The following is an 18,781-nucleotide window of genomic DNA, read 5'->3' as shown; positions in this document are numbered from 1 at the left end:
CCAGGGTAGATAATAATGGAGAATCATGTGATCAGCAAAAACTGCAGCAGGTTGAACGACTGTCTTAGTCATACAACACAGAAACAGGCCTATTGACCCACATTGACCTCACTGACCATTAAGCACTAGCTTGCATTAATCCTATTTTTCTGTCCCCTTAGTCCTGTCAATTCCTCCAAATTCCACCAGTTTCATATTTGATATGGCCAATTAACTAATTGACCTGCATGCATGTCTTTGGAATGTAGAGGAAACTGAAGTATCCTGGCAATCACAACAGGAAGGTGAAAACTCTATACTGACAGCTACAGTAGTTAGGATTGAACTATGTTTGTAGATTGGCAGAGCTCTGAGGTAGTGTTTCCACTATCCATGCACTTGGACTGTAGAATCAACTGTATCAAAGACTGTAGACAGTTCGAGGAAGATTTGCAGTTAGATTAACTTTGTCAAAATTATTTAGATTGTCAGTACATCTGTTTAGATACTGTGATAAAGGTGAAAGATTGATTAGAATTATGTGCACAATGAGTCAGAATTTGGGAATGAATATCTTCGTATTTTCTCTGAAGTTCTGATGTTTGTTTCTGACAACTAACACTTCATGCATGAAGAAGATTGTAAATTGACCTCTGTTAATGAAATGTAGGCCATTCAGAAATACCATAATAAATGCCTGTAAATATAGAAATTATGGCATTGATAGTTTGAAAAAAAGAATAACGTAGTGTGATGATCTCATCCCAACAAAAAGAAGCTTTATAAGGTATTCTTTGAAGTTTGTTTAGTTTGATCTCAGTTTTACTCATGAAAATATAATTTTTACATCAAATCATTGTATCTTCTATTTTCATGTTTCAGAGGAGAAACAAAGAGAGAAAGCAATAATATAGAAGTAAAGGAGTCCACAGCCTATCCCAATACAGGGGAAAACAACTGGAAACTCAAAAAAACTTTTGAAGATATTGGTAATGTAAATTTTGTGCAATTTTTCCTTAAATATTAAATATGCAATTATGCTCAATACTTTGTTTTAAAATTCTATTTATATATTGTGGTGGCTTGTTGAACTACAATCATTTGAAGTATATTTCTTACCAAATCTTCACCATCTTTTTCTAGGCAAAGAAAACTATAACTTTTTCTCTGTGAAACTTTTTTTTGCCATATTTGTCTATTTTACAGAATATGCTCAGGAGCACAGTACTGTTGACAGTTGCGGACATCTGTGATATTATTTACTCTGGCTTATTAGGAATTAATTTTCTATGAATTAACAGTGTTTTCATTTGATGAAGTTGGTAATAGCTTTTGATGTTGGAAAGATTATGTTGCGATTGCGTCATGTAGATGTGGATAACCCATTCCAGTTTCAGAAGTAATAAAGGCATGTTCAAAGCAGTTGCTATGAATTGGTTTAAATTCATCTGGATTAATATTTAGAACAGTGTACATTGGGCAAAAGAATTTCTACCCAAGCATGATCAGCAATCCATGGTCAATTTATGGGTTTTATGATGTTTTTTTTCTGTTTTTGTTCAAGCACTTACATTTTGCTGAACAATAAATCTGTTTTCAATCAGGACATTGAAACAAGATTTTGAGTATTTTTCTTTTCAAAATTGTAGCAAAAATAGCATAGCATTTTTAGGAATGGTTGGCTGATACCTTGAAATGTTAAGTTTCATCCAATACATTAGGCTTTTGAATGTGGTGTTGGCTTGACTGTCTTGAGAATAACCCAATGAATATCTAAACAGGGCAATGCCTAATTCCACTGTTACACTTAAAGTTCAGCAATGCAGGCATACATATCAGCCCCATTAACAACATTTTGATTAGAACAGTAGGGAAGTTGTATGGTTCCCCTGATTTTTTTTTACAAATAGCAAAAGTACAGTACAATTACAGGCCCTTTGGCCTCACTCATTCATGCTGAACAAGGCGCCTATCTACAGTAATCCCAATTTCCTGCATTTGACTTTTACCCTCTCCCGCTTTCCTATCCATGTACTTGTCCACTTGCTTTTTTGAATGCCTTGATTATACCTGTTACCACCACCTCTGGCAGCTTGTTCCATATACCTACACCCTTAGTGTGGGAAAAACTTGCCCTTCAGATCTCCTTTAAATATTTTTCTTCCTATTTTACACTCACATCCTCTTATCATAGACTCCCTACCCTAAGAAAGGACTTGAATTGACAACGTTACCTATGCACCTCATAATTTTATAAACCTCTGTAAGGTCACCCCTTAGTCTTCTGCACCCAGTGAGAACAATTGTGGCCTGTCCAACCTCTCTACGTAACTAAAGCCCATTCCAGGGAACATCCTTGTGAAGCTCTTCTGCACTCTTTCTAGCACTACCACATCTCTCCTGTTGTGAGGTGACCAGAAATGCAGGCAATATACTGAATGTGGCTTAACCAATGTCTCGTTTAGCTATGCGATGTTGCAACTCTTATACACTGAACCTCTGTTTATGAAGGCAAGGAGACTAAACACTTTCTTCACTACTTGAGGCAACACACATCAAAGTTGCTGGTGAACACAGCAGGCTAGGCAGCATCTCTAGGAAGAGGTAGAGTCGACGTTTCAGGCTGAGACCCTTCATCAGGACTAACTGAAGGAAGAGTTAGTAAGAGATTTGAAAGTGGGAGGGGGAGATCCAAAATGATAGGAGAAGACAGGAGGGGGAGGGATGGAGCCAAGAGCTGGACAGGTGATTGGCAAAAGGGATATGAGAGGATCATGGGACAGAAGGCCCAGGGAGAAGGAAAAGGGGGAGGGGGGGGAAAACCCAGAGGATGGGCAAGGGGTATAGTCAGAGGGACAGAGGGAGAAAAAGGAGTGAGAGAGAAAGATGTCCTCCTTTTTTAAAGAAAGGGGCTTCCCTTCCTCCACCATCAACTCTGCTCTCAAGCGCATCTCCCCCATTTCACGCTCATCTGCTCTCACTCCATCCTCCCGCCACTCCAGTAGGAATAGTGTTCCCCTGGTCCTCACCTACCACCACACCAGCCTCCGGGTCCAACATATTATTCTCCGTAACTTCCGCCACCTCCAACGGGATCCCACCACTAAGCACATCTTTCCCTCCCCCCCCCCGCTTTCCGCAGGGATCGCTCCCTACGCGACTCCCTTGTCCATTTGTCCCCCCCATCCCTCCCCACTGATCTCCCTCCTGGCACTTATCCTTGTAAGCGGAACAAGTGCTACACATGCCCTTACACTTCCTCCCTTACCACCATTCAGGGCCCCAGACAGTCCTTCCTGGTGAGGCGACACTTCACCTGTGAGTCGGCTGGGGTGATATACTGCGTCCGGTGCTCCCGATGTGGCCTTCTATATATTGGCGAGACCTGACGCAGACTGGGAGATCGTTTTGCTGAACACCTATGCTCTGTCCGCTAGAGAAAGCAGGATCTCCCAGTGGCCACGCATTTTAATTCCACATCCCATTCCCATTCTGACATGTCTATCCACAGCCTCCTCTACTGTAAAGATGAAGCCACACTCAGGTTGGAGGAAAAACACCTTATATTCCATCTGGGTAGCCTCCAACCTCATGGCATGAATGTTGACTTCTCTAACTTTTGCTAATGCCCCACCTCACCCTCGTACCCCATCCGTTAATTATTTATATACACACACTCTTTCTCTCACTCTCCTTTTTCTCCCTCTGTCGCTCTGACTATACCTCTTGCCCATCCTCTGGGTTCCCCCCTCCCCCTCTTCCTTCTCCCTACGCCTCCTGTCCCATGATCCTCTCATATCCCTTTTGCCAATCACCTGTCCAGCTCTTGGCTCCATCCCTCCCCGTCCTGTCTTCTCCTATCCTTTTGGATCTCCCCCTCCCCCCCACTTTCAAATCTCTTACTAGCTCTTCCTTCAGTTAGTCCTGACGAAGGGTCTCGGCCTGAAACGTCGACACTACCTCTTCCTAGAGATGCTGCCTGGCCTGCTGCGTTCATCAGCAACTTTGATGGGTGTTGCTTCAATTTCCAGCATCTGCAGAATTCCTCGTGTTTGCGTTTTTATCTTCACTACTTGATCTTCTTTTGTTGCCACTTTTGGGGATCTGTGAACTTGCAAAGCCCGGCTTACTCTGTACACCAATGCTTCTAAGGACACTGCAGTTTACTGTATGTGTCCTGCCAGTATTAATCAACACACTGTTGCAGAAATTTCATATTCATTGCAAGTGTATGCTGAACTTGACTCTTTAAATGGGTACATTTTTTCAGGTAGTGAGCATTGCCTGCAAGGCCAACACTTAATGTCCTTGAAAAGGTAGTGGTGAGCCTGAGCTGTTATCTTCTCAAGGTATACTGAAGCATTGCAGTTTTTCCTCAACACTGTTGGGAATTTGAACAGAGCGCCATTGAAGGAAGGGCATTATTTTTACATGCCAAAGGTGATTTGTGAATTGGAGAAGAGTGTCCTGGTGGTGTTCCTATGTTCCTGTTTCCGTTAGCATATCAGATAGCAGATGGTGGAGACCATGAGTTTGACAGGTACTGCAGAAGAAGTCCATTGTGTAAGAGAGGTGGGGTGAGTGGTTTCTCTGGGTGGGCTGCTGATCAAGTGAGTTTCTTGCAATGTCCTGAGTGATACTGAGCATCTCCACTGTTATTAGAGTTACGCTCATCTAAACCAGTGGAAAGTTTTTCAACACAGTCCTGATTTATGCCTTGTAACTGGTTCAAAGACTTTGGGAATGTTAGAATATACGCTACGCACCACAAGATGTTATTACAGAAATCCTCAGGATACCTGTCCTCTGATTTAGTTTTTTAGCCCAGTATGTATATAGGCGTGGTCCAATTAAGTTTCTGGTCAATGGTCAGGGACTCAGCAATGATTATGTAATTGGATGTCAAAGAACAAATAGTTGTATTTTCTGGTAAGATAATGGTGTGCTCTGACACAGCAGTTACTACGGGGCCAACCAAAGGTGTTATTGTCTTTGTCAAATGTATTTTTTATAATCGCAAGACCCTGCTGGACATTAAGAACTACTGTAGGTTCACCCCATTAGCAAGTTGCTCATTGATAGAGAAACTAAAGGAACTGGATTTGGTGTGGATCATGATGCTGCCTGTGACAGACAGGCATCTGTACATGAAGGAGGTGTGTAGTCTAACAATGAATGATCATCTTAGATTCTTTTCTTGTGATTGCAAGACCCTGTTGGACATTGGTGGTGTGCAATGCTGCAAGTCCAATTCGTTAGTCTGTTGACAAACAGCAGGGGTGCTGCATGGCCTCAGTCTGCGGTGTCACCTATTTGCAGATGCCCAGGGGCGACGCCAGAATCGAGCACTCCACCAGAGTGCCATAGGCAATGTGGCGCAGCATCCAGGCTGGAGTTGGAACTGCTCCCCAGTGTTCGCCCAGCAGAAGACAAGCTAGATTGTATTCAACAGCAGATTGCTGCAACATTCATGGACTCAGGGATTTGGACAATATATTTTTGTGTGACTGTATTCTACTATATCTTATATGTCCTTAATTTAATAAATAATTCAATGTTTGAATGCATTTTAAAATAAAATTATATAAAATGGATTCCAATTAATTGGGACACGTAAAGACCAGTACATTTTGGCCAAATCAAGTGATTGCCCCAATTTGCCGAAATTTGATGAAGTTTAAGTAGTATAAAATAGTATAAAATAGACTAATTACCGCTTAATTTAGCAATAAATTATGTATTTAGATGAAATACAGAATGAATTCCAACAAAATAATAATACTACTACAGTACTTTAAAACTGTGTGTTAATTCCTAATTGCTATCGATGGAGGAATTCATCCAGTGTACACTCCTGTGTTGTTTTGATTGACTGTTGTGACAAGAATACACATAGATTAAGATGTTAGCTGTCCTGAGTGATCAGCAGTTGGTCTGCCACCTGTCTTCAGGAGAGAGAGATAAGGAAAACAATGGAGCAGCATTTGGAGATGTGTAATGAAGGGATGGGAGAGAGAGCGGCTCCCCCTTTGAACCCTGAACTGTTTGAAGTGATGGACAGGCGATACCCCAGCAGGGGGATAAAAAGGGACAGGTTCACTAAGGCAGGACACACACGACACCCGAGGTAACAAGACCCTGGAAGCGGTGCGTCTCTCACAAGTCGGTGGGAAGTACCGGGCCATAAACGCACAGGGTGGAAAGGCACGATCGGCGGGAACCTGGTGTGTGTCCACCCTTGCCTGGGTGCTAGGTTCAGCGCAGGGAAACGATCGTATCTGGAAACGGAGGGGTCACGGTCGGTGACCTCAGATGACATCACAAAGGACTCGCCCGACAGCTGACTGCGAAGGTCTGTGTGTGGAAGCTGTTTGAATATTCATTCATTTTTGCTCTCTCTCTCCTTCCCCCACACTGTCCATCTCCCACGGCAGCGATTACTGCGAACTGAACTGAACTTTGCGTCACTTTGAAACTGGTCATTTGCCCCTAGACAACGATAGAGCTTGATTGATCCTGTTATCTGAATTCTGTGTACATGTATGTTTATCATTGGTGAACTGTTGCATTCATTATCCTTTTGATTAGAGTACTGTGTTGCTTTTTTCTTTAATAAAACTTTCTTAGTTCTAGTGATCCAGACTCCAACTGAGTGATCCATTTCTGCTGGTTTGGCAACCCAGTTACGGGGTACGTAACACTGTAAATTAACAAAATCAGTGCAGTCACCTAGTGCAGATAATGGACTGCCTCTATATGATGATTTCGATGATTGCATCCTCCAAATCGTCATTCTCATTGTAACATTCAAGACGGTTATCGATGCTTTCAAATTCTTCATTGTTTCTAATTTGTTGATGTAGTGAAATTGTTTCATTTTCATTCCTGGCTGTTTCTGGCATCTCCAAGTCCGAATACTTAAAACCGCACTGAGCAAAACAGTTCTGAATTGTCTTACTGCTTATTTCTTACCAACTATCTGTGACAAAAATGACTGTTTTTTGAACACAAACACACGCAACTGATGCTATTTAAAAAATGTTCAATCTAAGCACCATGTGATGTCCAACAGCCACACAAGTGCACATGAGTGACGCTGGGAAACTTCAGGATTGTCCCAAATAAACGGCTGCCCTAATAACACAGTAAATATGAAGAAACACAGTAGAATAAATGAAAGATTACACATGACGGAGATAGACTAACAGCCGATGTGCAAAAGACAACAAACTCTGCAAATATAAAAAAAAGAAAAATACTAAGTAATAAATATTGAGAACGTGAGTTGTAGAGTCCATAAAAATGGGCTCATATGTTATGGACTCAGTTCATGGTTGCAGTGAGTAAAGGTATCCCCTCTGTTTCAAGAGCCTGATGGTTGAGGGGTAATAACTGTTCTTGAACCCGGTGGTGTGGGACTTGAGGCTCCGTTATCTCCTCCCTGATTGCAGCAGCGAGAAGAATACATGACCTAGTTGTGTGGGGGGCAGTGGTTCTGGATGATAGATGATGCTTTCCTGCAACAGCACTCCTGGGAAATCTAGTCAATGGTCAGGTAGGCTTCACCTGTTATGGGCTGGGCTGTATCCACTACTTCTTGTACTGTAGGTTTTTCTTCCCAAGGGCATCAGTGTTCCCATACCAGGCCATGATGAGTAAGTAAACTCTGCACCATACATTTATAGAAGTCTGACAAAGTTTTAGATGATATTCTGAGTTTGTGCAAACATGGAGGAAAGCAGAGGCACTGCTGTGCCTTCTTTGTAATGGCACTTACGGACTAGTCCTCGAACAGCTCCTCTGAGATGATCATGCTGAGGAATTTAAAGTTGCTGACTCTCTCCACCTCTGATCCCTTGACGAGGACCGGCTCATGGACTCTGGCTTCCTTCTCCTGTACCCCGTAATTGGTTCTTTGGTTTTGCTGACATTGAGTGAGACATTGTTGTGGCGCTATGCAACCAGATTTTAAAATCTCCCTCCTATATGTTGATTCATCGCCACCTATGATTCAGCCCATAACAGTGGTGTTGTCAGCAAACTTATGGTAAATTTAGCTTTGGAGCTCTTCTTAGCCTCACAGTGTGAAGTATAAAGCGAGTAGAGCAGGGGTCTAAGCACACAGCTGCTGATGATTGTGGAGGAGATGTTGTTGCCAATCCGAACTGACTGGGGTCTGCAGCTGAGGAAATTGAGGAGCCAGTTGCACAAGGAGTTATTGAGGTCTTGGCCTTGGGTGGTGGTGTTAAATGCAGAGCTGTAGTCAATGAAGAGTATTCTGATGTATGCACCTTCAATTTGCAGTTGCTCCAGGGTTGAGTGAGGAGCCAGTGAAATGGCATCTGCTGTTGACCTGTTGTGACTGCAGGCAAGTTGCTGTGGATCAATGCCTTTTATGTTAGCTTTGACCAGCAAAGCATAGAGGCACCTTCACAAGCTCCTACAGCTCTCAATAACCCTGTGATTTCAGTTTCTGATGCTGACAATCGAGCATCCTGTAGGAGGATGAACCCATGAAAAGCATCTGGTCCAGATGTGGTACCTGTTCAAGTACTGAGAACCTGTGCTATTCAAATGGCACCAGCGTTCACTGATATATTTAACCTCTTGTTTTGGCGGTCTGAGGTACTCATCTGCATCAAGCAGGCTTCAGTTGTACCGATGCACAAGTAGAGCATGGTAACATGCCTCACTGTTTATCATCCAGCACATATGTTCACTGTGATGAAGTGCTTTGAGAGGCTGGTGATGGAGCACATCAACTCCTGCTTGAGGAGCAACTTCTAGTCATCTTAGGAAAACGGAAATCTACAGCACTGAAATCTTCCACCCATCTGTGCATGAGAGAGAGAGAGAGAGAGGGGGAGAGAGAGGGAGAGAGAGAGAGAGAGAGAGAGGGAGAGAGAGAGAGAGAGAGAGGGAGAGAGAGAGAGAGAGAGAGAGGGAGAGAGAGAGAGGGAGAGAGGGAGAGGGAGAGAGAGAGAGGGAGAGAGGGAGAGAGAGAGGGAGAGAGGGAGAGGGAGAGAGAGAGGGAGAGAGGGAGAGAGAGAGAGGGAGAGAGAGAGAGGGAGAGAGAGAGAGGGAGAGGGAGAGAGAGAGGGAGAGAGAGAAAGAGAGAGAGGGAGAGAGAGAGAGGGAGAGAGGGAGAGAGAGAGGGAGAGAGACAGAGAGGGAGAGAGGGAGAGAGAGAGGGAGAGAGAGAGGAAGAGAGGGAGAGAGAGAGGGAGAGAGAGAGAGAGGGAGAAGGAGAGAGAGAGAGGGAGAGAGATAGAGAGAGGGAGAGAGCGAGAGGGAGAGAGGGAGGGAGAGAGAGAGAGAGAGGGAGAGAGGGAGGTGGGACATGCACACATTTCTTCAAGGGCAATGACCACTGCGAATTAGTAGGACAGAGCAAGAAGATGTAGCATCTGTGAAAGTTGCTATAAATGACAGTAATCTGTGCAACAAATTACGTATTGTGATGAAGGATAAATGTGGAATCTAGTTACACTCCACAGTTCCAAGGTTGTTAATTGACCTCATAATTTCAAACACCATCTTATTATTGGCTTTTGAGAAGTCCACATGATTCCTTTCGAATAGAGTAAACATCTTCTTTACTCAGGAATTTAAGCTCAGATGATTAGTAGAATAAACCTGTAATTTATGAAATATGAAGTTAGAGAGAGAGAGAGAGAGAAAGCTCAGAACTACCAGCAGTAGATTGTCTTAACCCACAGTACTGAAGGGGAAACCCTACTGCCTAAGCAGTAACATCTTGACTGACATATGGCTGGACCAGTATTTCAGATGATGAATAAATAAAGCTGAGATATGAGTTCAGATCTCACCACAACATCTGGAGTGTTTAAATCCAGTTAATTAAGTAAAGCTGGAATCAATAATGGTGGCCATGAACGTACTGGTTTGTTGTAAAAAGACAGCTGGCTTAAGGAAGGGAAGTATGAAACTATTGGCCTGTCTGGTCTCTATATATCACCAGACCCAGAGATTACAGGTCTCTGAAATGGGTCTGGGATGTAAACTATCAGGCCAAAACATGACAAACTTCTAGCACTGACCCAGGCACTTAGTTTGAGTGCGACATAAGTTCAAGTGAACCCCTCCTCACTGACATCTGGACTGTGCGAAAATTAGGAAAGCTGATCTTAAAACTAGTCAGGTACAAATTCAACATGGCCACGCTTATACCTTTCAGCCAACGTTGGAGACTCCTCCTTTAACAACCATAGAATATCTTTGTGGTGAACTGGAATTGCGGAGAGGTTGTTCTAGAAATCCTCAACATTGCATCAGATTAAGAATCTGGTTTATTATCACTGACATACTGTATGTCATGACGTTTGTTGTTTGGTAGCAACAGTACAGTGCAATGTATACACATTGCCATAAATTACTATAAATAGATGGTGCAAATGTATAATAATAAGTTTGAAGGTAATAGTGAAATATTGGCAAGGAAACCACCTTTCGTTATAGTTATCCTCCTTCGGCTGATGAATATTGAATACCATGTTGAAGAATGTTTGGAAGAAATTCTGACGATAGCAACTATATAGAAGTCAGCAGATCAGTGTTCACAACTAAATACCGCAGAAATATTATCACAGGCTCAGCTGACCGAGCCCTGATAGCCATATCTGGCAGACTGGGCTTAAGGCAGGGGCTGAGACAACCATGCTGAAGGTGTGTGGAGCCTCTATGTTGCAGATGCATCTATAATTGACATTATTATTAATAATGATCACCGAACAATTTTGGGGACATTATGTCCATCTTCAAAGTAAGTAAACACTCTTCGCTTTGCTGTATGATGTTAATATAATTTGAATTAACTTGGGATAAATCAAGGAAGGTATGATATTGTGACAGAGCAATTAGTGCTGTTTTCTCTTAACCTTCAGGACTCAGGTTTGATCCTCAGATGCTGTCTATATGGAGTTTGCTGGATCTCTCCATGAGTTCCTGTGGATGTTTTCACTTCTTCCCACCTCTCAAAGATGTGTAGTTAGGTTTACTAGCCATTGTAAATTTCCGCTTAGTATATAGAGTGAAAATTGTAGAAGAGGATGCAATGGAGGTAATGTAAAATGAGGTGTTGAAATGGGGAGGAGAGTTGGAGTGGGAGCTCATCATGGTCATTGCAGACAGATGGTGGGCACTCAGCAGAGCATTTGCCATGCCTGTGTTTGGGCTCACTGATGTAGAAGAGCACCAAATGCAATTGATGAGGTTGAAGGAGGTGTATGTGATTCTCTGCCTCATCTGGAAGAACTGTTTTGATTCCTGGAGGCTGGAGGAGGAGGAGGCAAATTAGGGAGTCCACCAGAAAGCAGAAAGAGGTTGGGTGGAAAGATGTGACTTGGTGGAATTGTGTTGCATCTGGTGGAACTCTGAACTAACAAGCCACGTGGTTGTGAAAATAATTGCTGTGAAGTTCTACTATTGTTTATTTAGAGCAATTAGAGATAATGAATAACTTCATTCAATCCGTGATTAGTCATTCTTTGCATCTGTATTTACTCGGAAGACGAATACAGAGTCGAATCTGAGACGAATACAATGTAGAAATAAGGGAAAGCAGCATCAAATTCATGGACCCTTGTAGAGATTACAAAGCAGGTTGTGTTTGCTACCCTGAGGCAAATCATGGTGGATAAATCCCCACAGCCTGACAAACAGACCCACCAGGAGGCAAGTGCAGTAATTGCCGGGGCTCTAGTAGAGATATTTAAAATATGCTTAGCATCAGACCATAAGACCATAAGGTATGGGAGCAGAAATTGGCCATTCAGCACGTTGAGCCTGCTCCACCATTCCATCATGGCTGATCCCAGATCCCACTCAACCCCATACACCTGTAGAGGTAGGTGAGGATTGTAAGATAGCCAATGTTGTTCTGCTGTTTAAAAAAGGCTCTAAACAGAAATCAAGAAATTATAGGCTGGTGTGTCTGACATCAGTTGTGGGAAAGTTACTGGGAGATATTCTAAGGGACTGGATATATAAGTATTTGGATAGACATGGACTAATTAAGGATAGTCAGCATGACTTCGTGCATGGTAGGTCATGTCTAACAAATCTTGGAGTTTTTTGAGAAAGTTACCAGGAAAGTGGATGAAGGGATGGTGGTGGATGTTGTCTACATGGACTTTAGTAAGCTATTTGACAAGGTCCCTCATAGGAGGCTCAAGCAGGTTCAGTCGCTTGGCATTCAGGATGAGGTAGTAAATTGGATTAGATATTGGCTTTGAGGGAGAAGCCAATATCTAATCCAATTTAATATTGAGAGAGTGGTAGTAGAGGGTTTTGCCCCTCTGCCTAGAGGCCTGTGACTAGTGGTGTGCCCAGAGATTGGTGCTGGGTCCTTTAATGTTTGTCATCTATGTCAATGATCTGGATGATAATGTGAATAAATAGTCAGCAAATTTGTGGATGACACCAAGATTAGGGGTGAGGAAGGCTAACATGGCTTACAGAAGGATCTGTATCAGCAGGAAAAATGGGCTGAAAATAGCAGATGGAATTTAATACAGACAAGGGCAAAGTTTTGCATTTCGGTAGGACCAACCAGGATAGGTTTTACACAGTGAATGGTAAGGTACTGAGGAAACAGAATCAGGTTTATTATCACTGGCATGTGTCGTGAAATTTGTTAATATGTGGTAGAACAATGGGATCTAGAAATATAGGCACAAAATTCACTGTAAGTTGCGTCACAGATAGATACATATGCCACACTGGGCTTCATAAATTAATGTATTAGGTACGGAAGATGGGATGTTATGTTGAAGTTGTATAAGATGTTGATGAGGCCTAATTTGTAGTATTGTGTGCAGTTATGGTCACCTACCTACAGGAAGGATGGAAACAAGATTGAAAGAGCACAGAGATCATTTACAAGGATGATACCAGGTCTGGGGGAACTGAGTTATAAGGGAAGATTGAATAGGTTGTTTAGAACTTTGAAGATTGAGAGGAGATTTGATAGAGGTATACAAAATTATGAGGGGTATAGTTAGGGCAAATATAAACAAGCTTTTCCACTTTTCCACTTTGTTGGGCACATGACCAAGTAGTTAAGGTGTTCGTCTAGTTATTTGAAGGTCACTAGTTCGAGCCTCAGCTGTGGCAGTGTGTTTGCGTCCTTGAGGAAGGCACTTAATCACACATTGCTCTAGTCTGTGCGAGGAGTGGCGCCCCGCACAGACTTCCAACCTGTGCCTTGTAAGCCATGAAAGTGCCTGATGCAGCCTCTCATGGTCTGAGTCGACATTCCCTCCCCTCTCCCTTTTCCACTGAAGTTGGTTGGGAAGACAACTAGAGGTCATGGAAGTTTAAGAGGAATGTGAGGGGGAACTTCTTCACTCAGAGGGTTGTGAGAGTGTGGAATGAGCTGCTAGCACAAGTGGTGCATGTAAGTTCAATTTCAATGTTTAAGAGAAGTTTGGATAGGTACATGGATAGTAGGGATATTGAGGGCTATGGTCCTGGTGTAGTTCGTTGGGAGTAGGCATTTTAAATGATTGTTGGCATGGACGAGATGGGCCGAAGGGCCTGTTTCTGTGCTGTACTTCTCCATGACTCTATTCTTTGGAACAGAGTCACTAAGAAGTTGAGGTGGAAGCCCCCCATTTTACATTACAAAAGTTAATGAACTCAGAAGTTGTTCGGGGTCTGGAAAGAACCATTAATACCTTGTTGCAGGCCTATGGTTTGGTGGCACAGACAAAGGAAACCAGATATGCCTAATTCACGTCTTGTGGACTGCTGACTGAGTGAAGCTAATTATCAACGCAATTTAAATCTTGAAACACTTTCACAATTTTACAGTATAATGAAACAGAGGGACACTTAGGTAAGGCAGCATTGTGTGGTGGGATTGTGTTTCAGGTGGCGGGAGCGAAAAGAGGGTCAGGAGTTGATTTATGGTTGTATTTGCCAGTCTGGGATTGGGGGTTTTCAATCAGAGGATGTGGTTGTCAGCCAGAGAGCAGGGGTGATTACTTAGGGAGGAATAATTAGCAATAGAGGGGGCAAAGGTCCATGATCATGTATTCACTCTGGGGTTTGTTGGATATTAGACAGGATCTTGGGTTGATTGGAGGTTATTAGATCATTGGGTGGGGAGCTTCATGGAGTAAGGTTTGCTGTTGTGAGTTGGGGCTGAAGTTGGATAGTTGAAGGACAAATGCTTTGACACAGCACTCAAGAAGAATGTAAGTGAATTGAGTTCCCAAGGCTTTGGACCTGCATAGGAGGTCTCACCAAGTTATGAGAAGCTGACCAATGGCATAGACAGAGTACAAATGACACTTTCAAACACACCATTGAAAACCCCAGGGTGGCACCTAGGCACGCTCCACATTTTTTGAATAGCCCTGCACATAGTTGGGGTTCTCTCTGCAGCGTGTGTTCACACTAAATGAAACTGGGAATTTTCTATTTACACATTCTAGGAGACCTTTTAGTTGAAATGCACCTTACAGATATTGATTACCAATTGGTCCTGAAAGATAATTTTTATGAACTACTTTATTCATTACCGAATAAAATTCAACTGACCGCAAAATGCTTTGTCATCCTTTAATAAGCTCTTGTTAAATAGTCTGCTAGTTGCATCCTTGAACCAAATAGTTTTTGTTATAGGGACCAAAATTTGTTGGATAGATTGGCATTTGTTCTCGACTATTGTTTCAGGTACCTCTCAGCATGAAATAAGTCATCACTGAACATACAGATTGCATCTTTGGTATAAATCTTAGTGTTCACAGCAGATCTCAATGTAAACTGTTGCCACTAACTGTGAAATATGAAACCACTGAGTTTTCAGGGAGAGTTCTAATGGTGACAAACCCATAGATGTGTTTATTTCCAATCTGACTAATCCACCATCATTTTCAATAAACATTGTTTTCAGCTAAATTGGTTCCTCATTTAGTTCAGTTTTATTGAAAGCCCCTGACACTGAATCTGATTATGCCTTCTCACATAACATCAACTTGTGTCACTGCATGATTGTACCACAAATTCTATGAGGACGTGATGAGTTCATGTTGAATGCAGATCATGTGAAATCTGCTTTTGAGTACAAGGTCTTCTACTTGAGTGGTCATCGAAGGGATAAATTACACATTACTTTCAGCAGACTTTTGCAGTCTTTCTTCCTCTTATGTTGTTCAAAGGAAAAGCACTATTGCTCACAATGATCACAAATAAATGTTTCTCTAAGTTTTAGTTATTGTTACAGTTGTATTACTTTGAGAAACGACTAAGATTAATAATCCTGTGAGAGCATTTATTGTTTCTTAATGCTATTTTGGACCAAATTAGTATTTTCTCCTGAAGTTGGTGAATCTTGGCTCCACAGAAATCACTAGCACTTTTGTTACTCACTGTGTTTACTTTCTATTCATATCTGATGCAAAATATGTGCATGTAAAACAGCTGTTCATTCATAAAGGATATCACAGCTGCAGTCTGATTATGCTCTCAGTCAAACTGTTCCAAAATTTCATTCAAGTCATCCCAGAAACAGAACCTGGAATTTTTTTGATATGTGGCCACATGAACAACATCTGTATCCAGTCATTAGAGAACAGAGATGGAAGATGTAAATCACATTGAGACATTTTGATATTCATCCAGTTCTGAGGTAATGCATTGGCAGTACACCACATACCAGATTATCTCTGAATCCTAACATATAACTCATACCTTTATTTATGTTCTTTTTTTTATCTAAGTATAGTTACTAAACCATAAAAGTGACTTTTATTAGAGTGGAAACACAAAACAGTGCTGAGATTTACGCAGTGCTGAATTGCACACTCAGATGCATGCGTTTTTTGGGTCTGGTGGCATATTGAATTAATAGTATGAGAAAGGGATGCATCAATAATGATAATTATCATTCTAAATGGTCATAATCTGTCTTTATTCCTCATTTTTAATTTCATGTTGTACAATTTTCTCTGAATAACCTCAGACTTTCTTCCACATTGCATTCAGAACTTCATTTCTATTCTGAGGAATCACTGTTTTCAGGCTTAAATGAAATTCTCTCCATCCCTTTGAAATCCCCACTGCTATATTTTGTAATTCCAAAGCATAAAGCTAATTGAAAGAAAAATACAGGAGCCCAGTACACTCTGTTTATGAGCCCATGAATTTCATCTGTTTTCTGCCTTTTTTCTTAATTTGACCATCTCCTTCCCATTGCGAATAGCCTTTCCCATTTCAGTTGTGCATTTTTTATTAAAAACTTGAAAATCTTGCTGCATTTCAACAAGTGGGTAGGCATCTCGGGTTCGTTTTAAAATTTTCTCATCGCCACTGTTATGTTTTGTACTGCCAGAAACTAATTGAAAGAAAAACACAGGAACCCAGGAAAATTTTACTTTAGTGAGGCGCTCACTTATGACATGGTGGCACAATGACATATGCTATTCATGTACTTTTACATATAACCCATAATGAATTATGTAAACAAACACGTATTGCTTTAACAAACAATGTATTTACAATATTACTTAAACATTACTGAAATACTAAATACTCAACTCCTATCACCGTAATTACAGCAGCAGAAGCCCCAGAGCAGTTCTGGCAATTTCTTTCTCTTGGGCAACCAGTCATAATTGGTGCTGTGTACATACATCTACTGATGCTTCTGGATGCATCTTCAGTGATGTTCCTGGAATCATCGGGTGTTTCGGGTCTTTCAACATCATACAACCTCCTCCAGGTGACCCAGCCGGGGCTGATCGGACCCCAGCTTGTGTCCAGATGGCTAGCTGCTTATGACTCCATGGCTCCCTCTTTTGAGCCACAGCCATCTTGAGGCCCTCTCTGCCGCATCACTGGTACTGTGGATGGCTCTCCTCTTCCTCTCTCCCTCGATGCCCAAATTGCTGAAGGCTCTAACTAAGGAGCGGGCTATGAATCCCCTGCAACCAACCTCCACTGGCAGACACCTCGCTCTCCATCCAGCCTGCTGACAGTTGCTGACCAGTCCTGCGTACTTGGAGAGCTTCCTTTCAAAGGCCTCTTCCAAGCTATCTTCCTGTGGGACTGTCAGCTCCAGCAGCACCACTTGCTTAGTAGACTCAGACACTAGGACAATGTCTGGTCACAGGATGGTGGCTGCGATATGGTTGGGGAATTTCAGCTGCCGTTCAAGGTCCACCATCAGCTGCCAGTCCCTTGCAGAGGTCAGGATGCCTGCAGATGTTCTTTTGGCAGGTATTGGCTGTAATTGTTCTGCTTTGTAATCATTGGCTCTTTTCATCACCCCATGGAAACTCGATGTAGATGTGCTCAGATTCAAAGTATGCAATAAACAGATTTTGCTTTATTTGAGAAGAGGTTACTCAGGATGAGAGTGCCTTTTGGTTATATTATTCTAATGCATTATGTAGTAGATATCAAGCTTAACTGTGATCGGTTTCCCAAACAACAATGAACCATAATGCACCTCCTTCTTTTACTTAACCAGGGCCTCAGTATCTCAAAAATTTACCTTTGAAGGCCTTTCCTCTACCAAATATACCTTTGCCAGAAAACAACTTGTGTCAATATACATTTGTCAGATCCTTTCTGATACCATCAATATTGGCCTTTTTACAATCTCAACCGAAGACCTATCCTTTTCCATGGTTACCCTGAAACTAATGGCATTATTAGATTAGATTAGATTCAACTTTATTGTCATTGTGCTGAGTACAGATGCAAAGCCAATGAAATGCATTTAGCATCTGACCAGAAATGCAAAGAATAGTGTTATTTACAAAATAACTGTGAATAAAAAAAGTGCTACAGCACACAAATATAAAAGTACTGAGACAGTACAATAAGGATGCAATTCTGTGTAGCGCTGTGATGAGAGGTTCAGCAGTGTCACAGCCTCACTAGATTATGATCACTAGATGCAAAGTGTTCTCCCACACAAACTTCTGTCATCTGACCTGTCTCATTCCCTAATAAGAGATCTAGTATTGGACTCTCTCTAGTTGGGACTTAAATATACTGAATAAAGAAACCTCCCAGAGCACATCTAATAAGTTCTTTCCCATCCATCTTTTTTACAGTACGTGTGTCCATACAGTATGTGGAAAGTTAAAACCACCTACTTTCACAACCTGATGTTTCTTGCAACAGTCTGCGATCTGTCTACAAATTTGCTTCTCTGAATCCCCCAGTGTGTGGTGTATAGCTCCGGGGTTGTGCTCCCAGTGGGATTTTTTTTTCATTTTTTTTGGTTAGTAGGGTTTTTTTTTGTTTTAGTTAGTAGGGGTTCTTTTTTCCTTCTTTCTTTTTCTCCCCACAAAAAATAGTTTTAACATTATGTTTTTGCGTATTATTATTGATATATTGTTTAGCTTGGTTAATCAGTTATTTGATAGTTTAACTCTTATTGTACATATTGATATGTTGACTTGATTACTTGAATGTATTTTTTTGTTGATTTTCAATAATAATTAATAAAAAGATTTAAAAATGAAATGAAATGAATAAATTCCGCAGACTGTTGGGTGGTCTATAATATAGCCCCATTAACGTGGCCATACCTTACTTATTCCTCAGTTCTACCCATAATGCCTCACTAGACATGTTCTCCAGTTTGTCTTGACTGAACACTGCCATGACATTTTCCCAGACTACACCTTCCCCTTTAATCTGTCCTGCTTTAACACGTTTAAAACAGCTAAACCCCAGAATACAGTACTGAGCTACCTGTCCTGCCCCTCCAGCAACCGAGTCTCATTATTGGCTACAATGACATAATTCTATGTACAGATCC

General features: G+C 41.7%; 1 protein-coding gene across 6 annotated transcripts in view; it reads left to right on the top strand.

Moving 5' to 3' along the window:
- The window catches only part of LOC140209923 (neuron navigator 1-like), a 672,220-nt gene that overhangs the window by 251,568 nt on the left and 401,871 nt on the right, over positions 1-18,781 (top strand). For all 6 annotated transcript variants that reach the window (XM_072278589.1, XM_072278590.1, XM_072278591.1 and 3 more), the window contains one exon: positions 862-968. In XM_072278589.1, coding sequence (XP_072134690.1) covers positions 862-968 — 107 coding nt within the window. The remainder of the gene's footprint in view (positions 1-861; positions 969-18,781) is intronic.

This window comes from Mobula birostris, chromosome 14, assembly GCF_030028105.1.
Source record: "Mobula birostris isolate sMobBir1 chromosome 14, sMobBir1.hap1, whole genome shotgun sequence".
Lineage (NCBI taxonomy): Eukaryota > Metazoa > Chordata > Chondrichthyes > Myliobatiformes > Myliobatidae > Mobula > Mobula birostris.
Note: the sequence above shows the minus strand (reverse complement) of the source record. Positions and strands in the feature narration are given on the sequence as shown.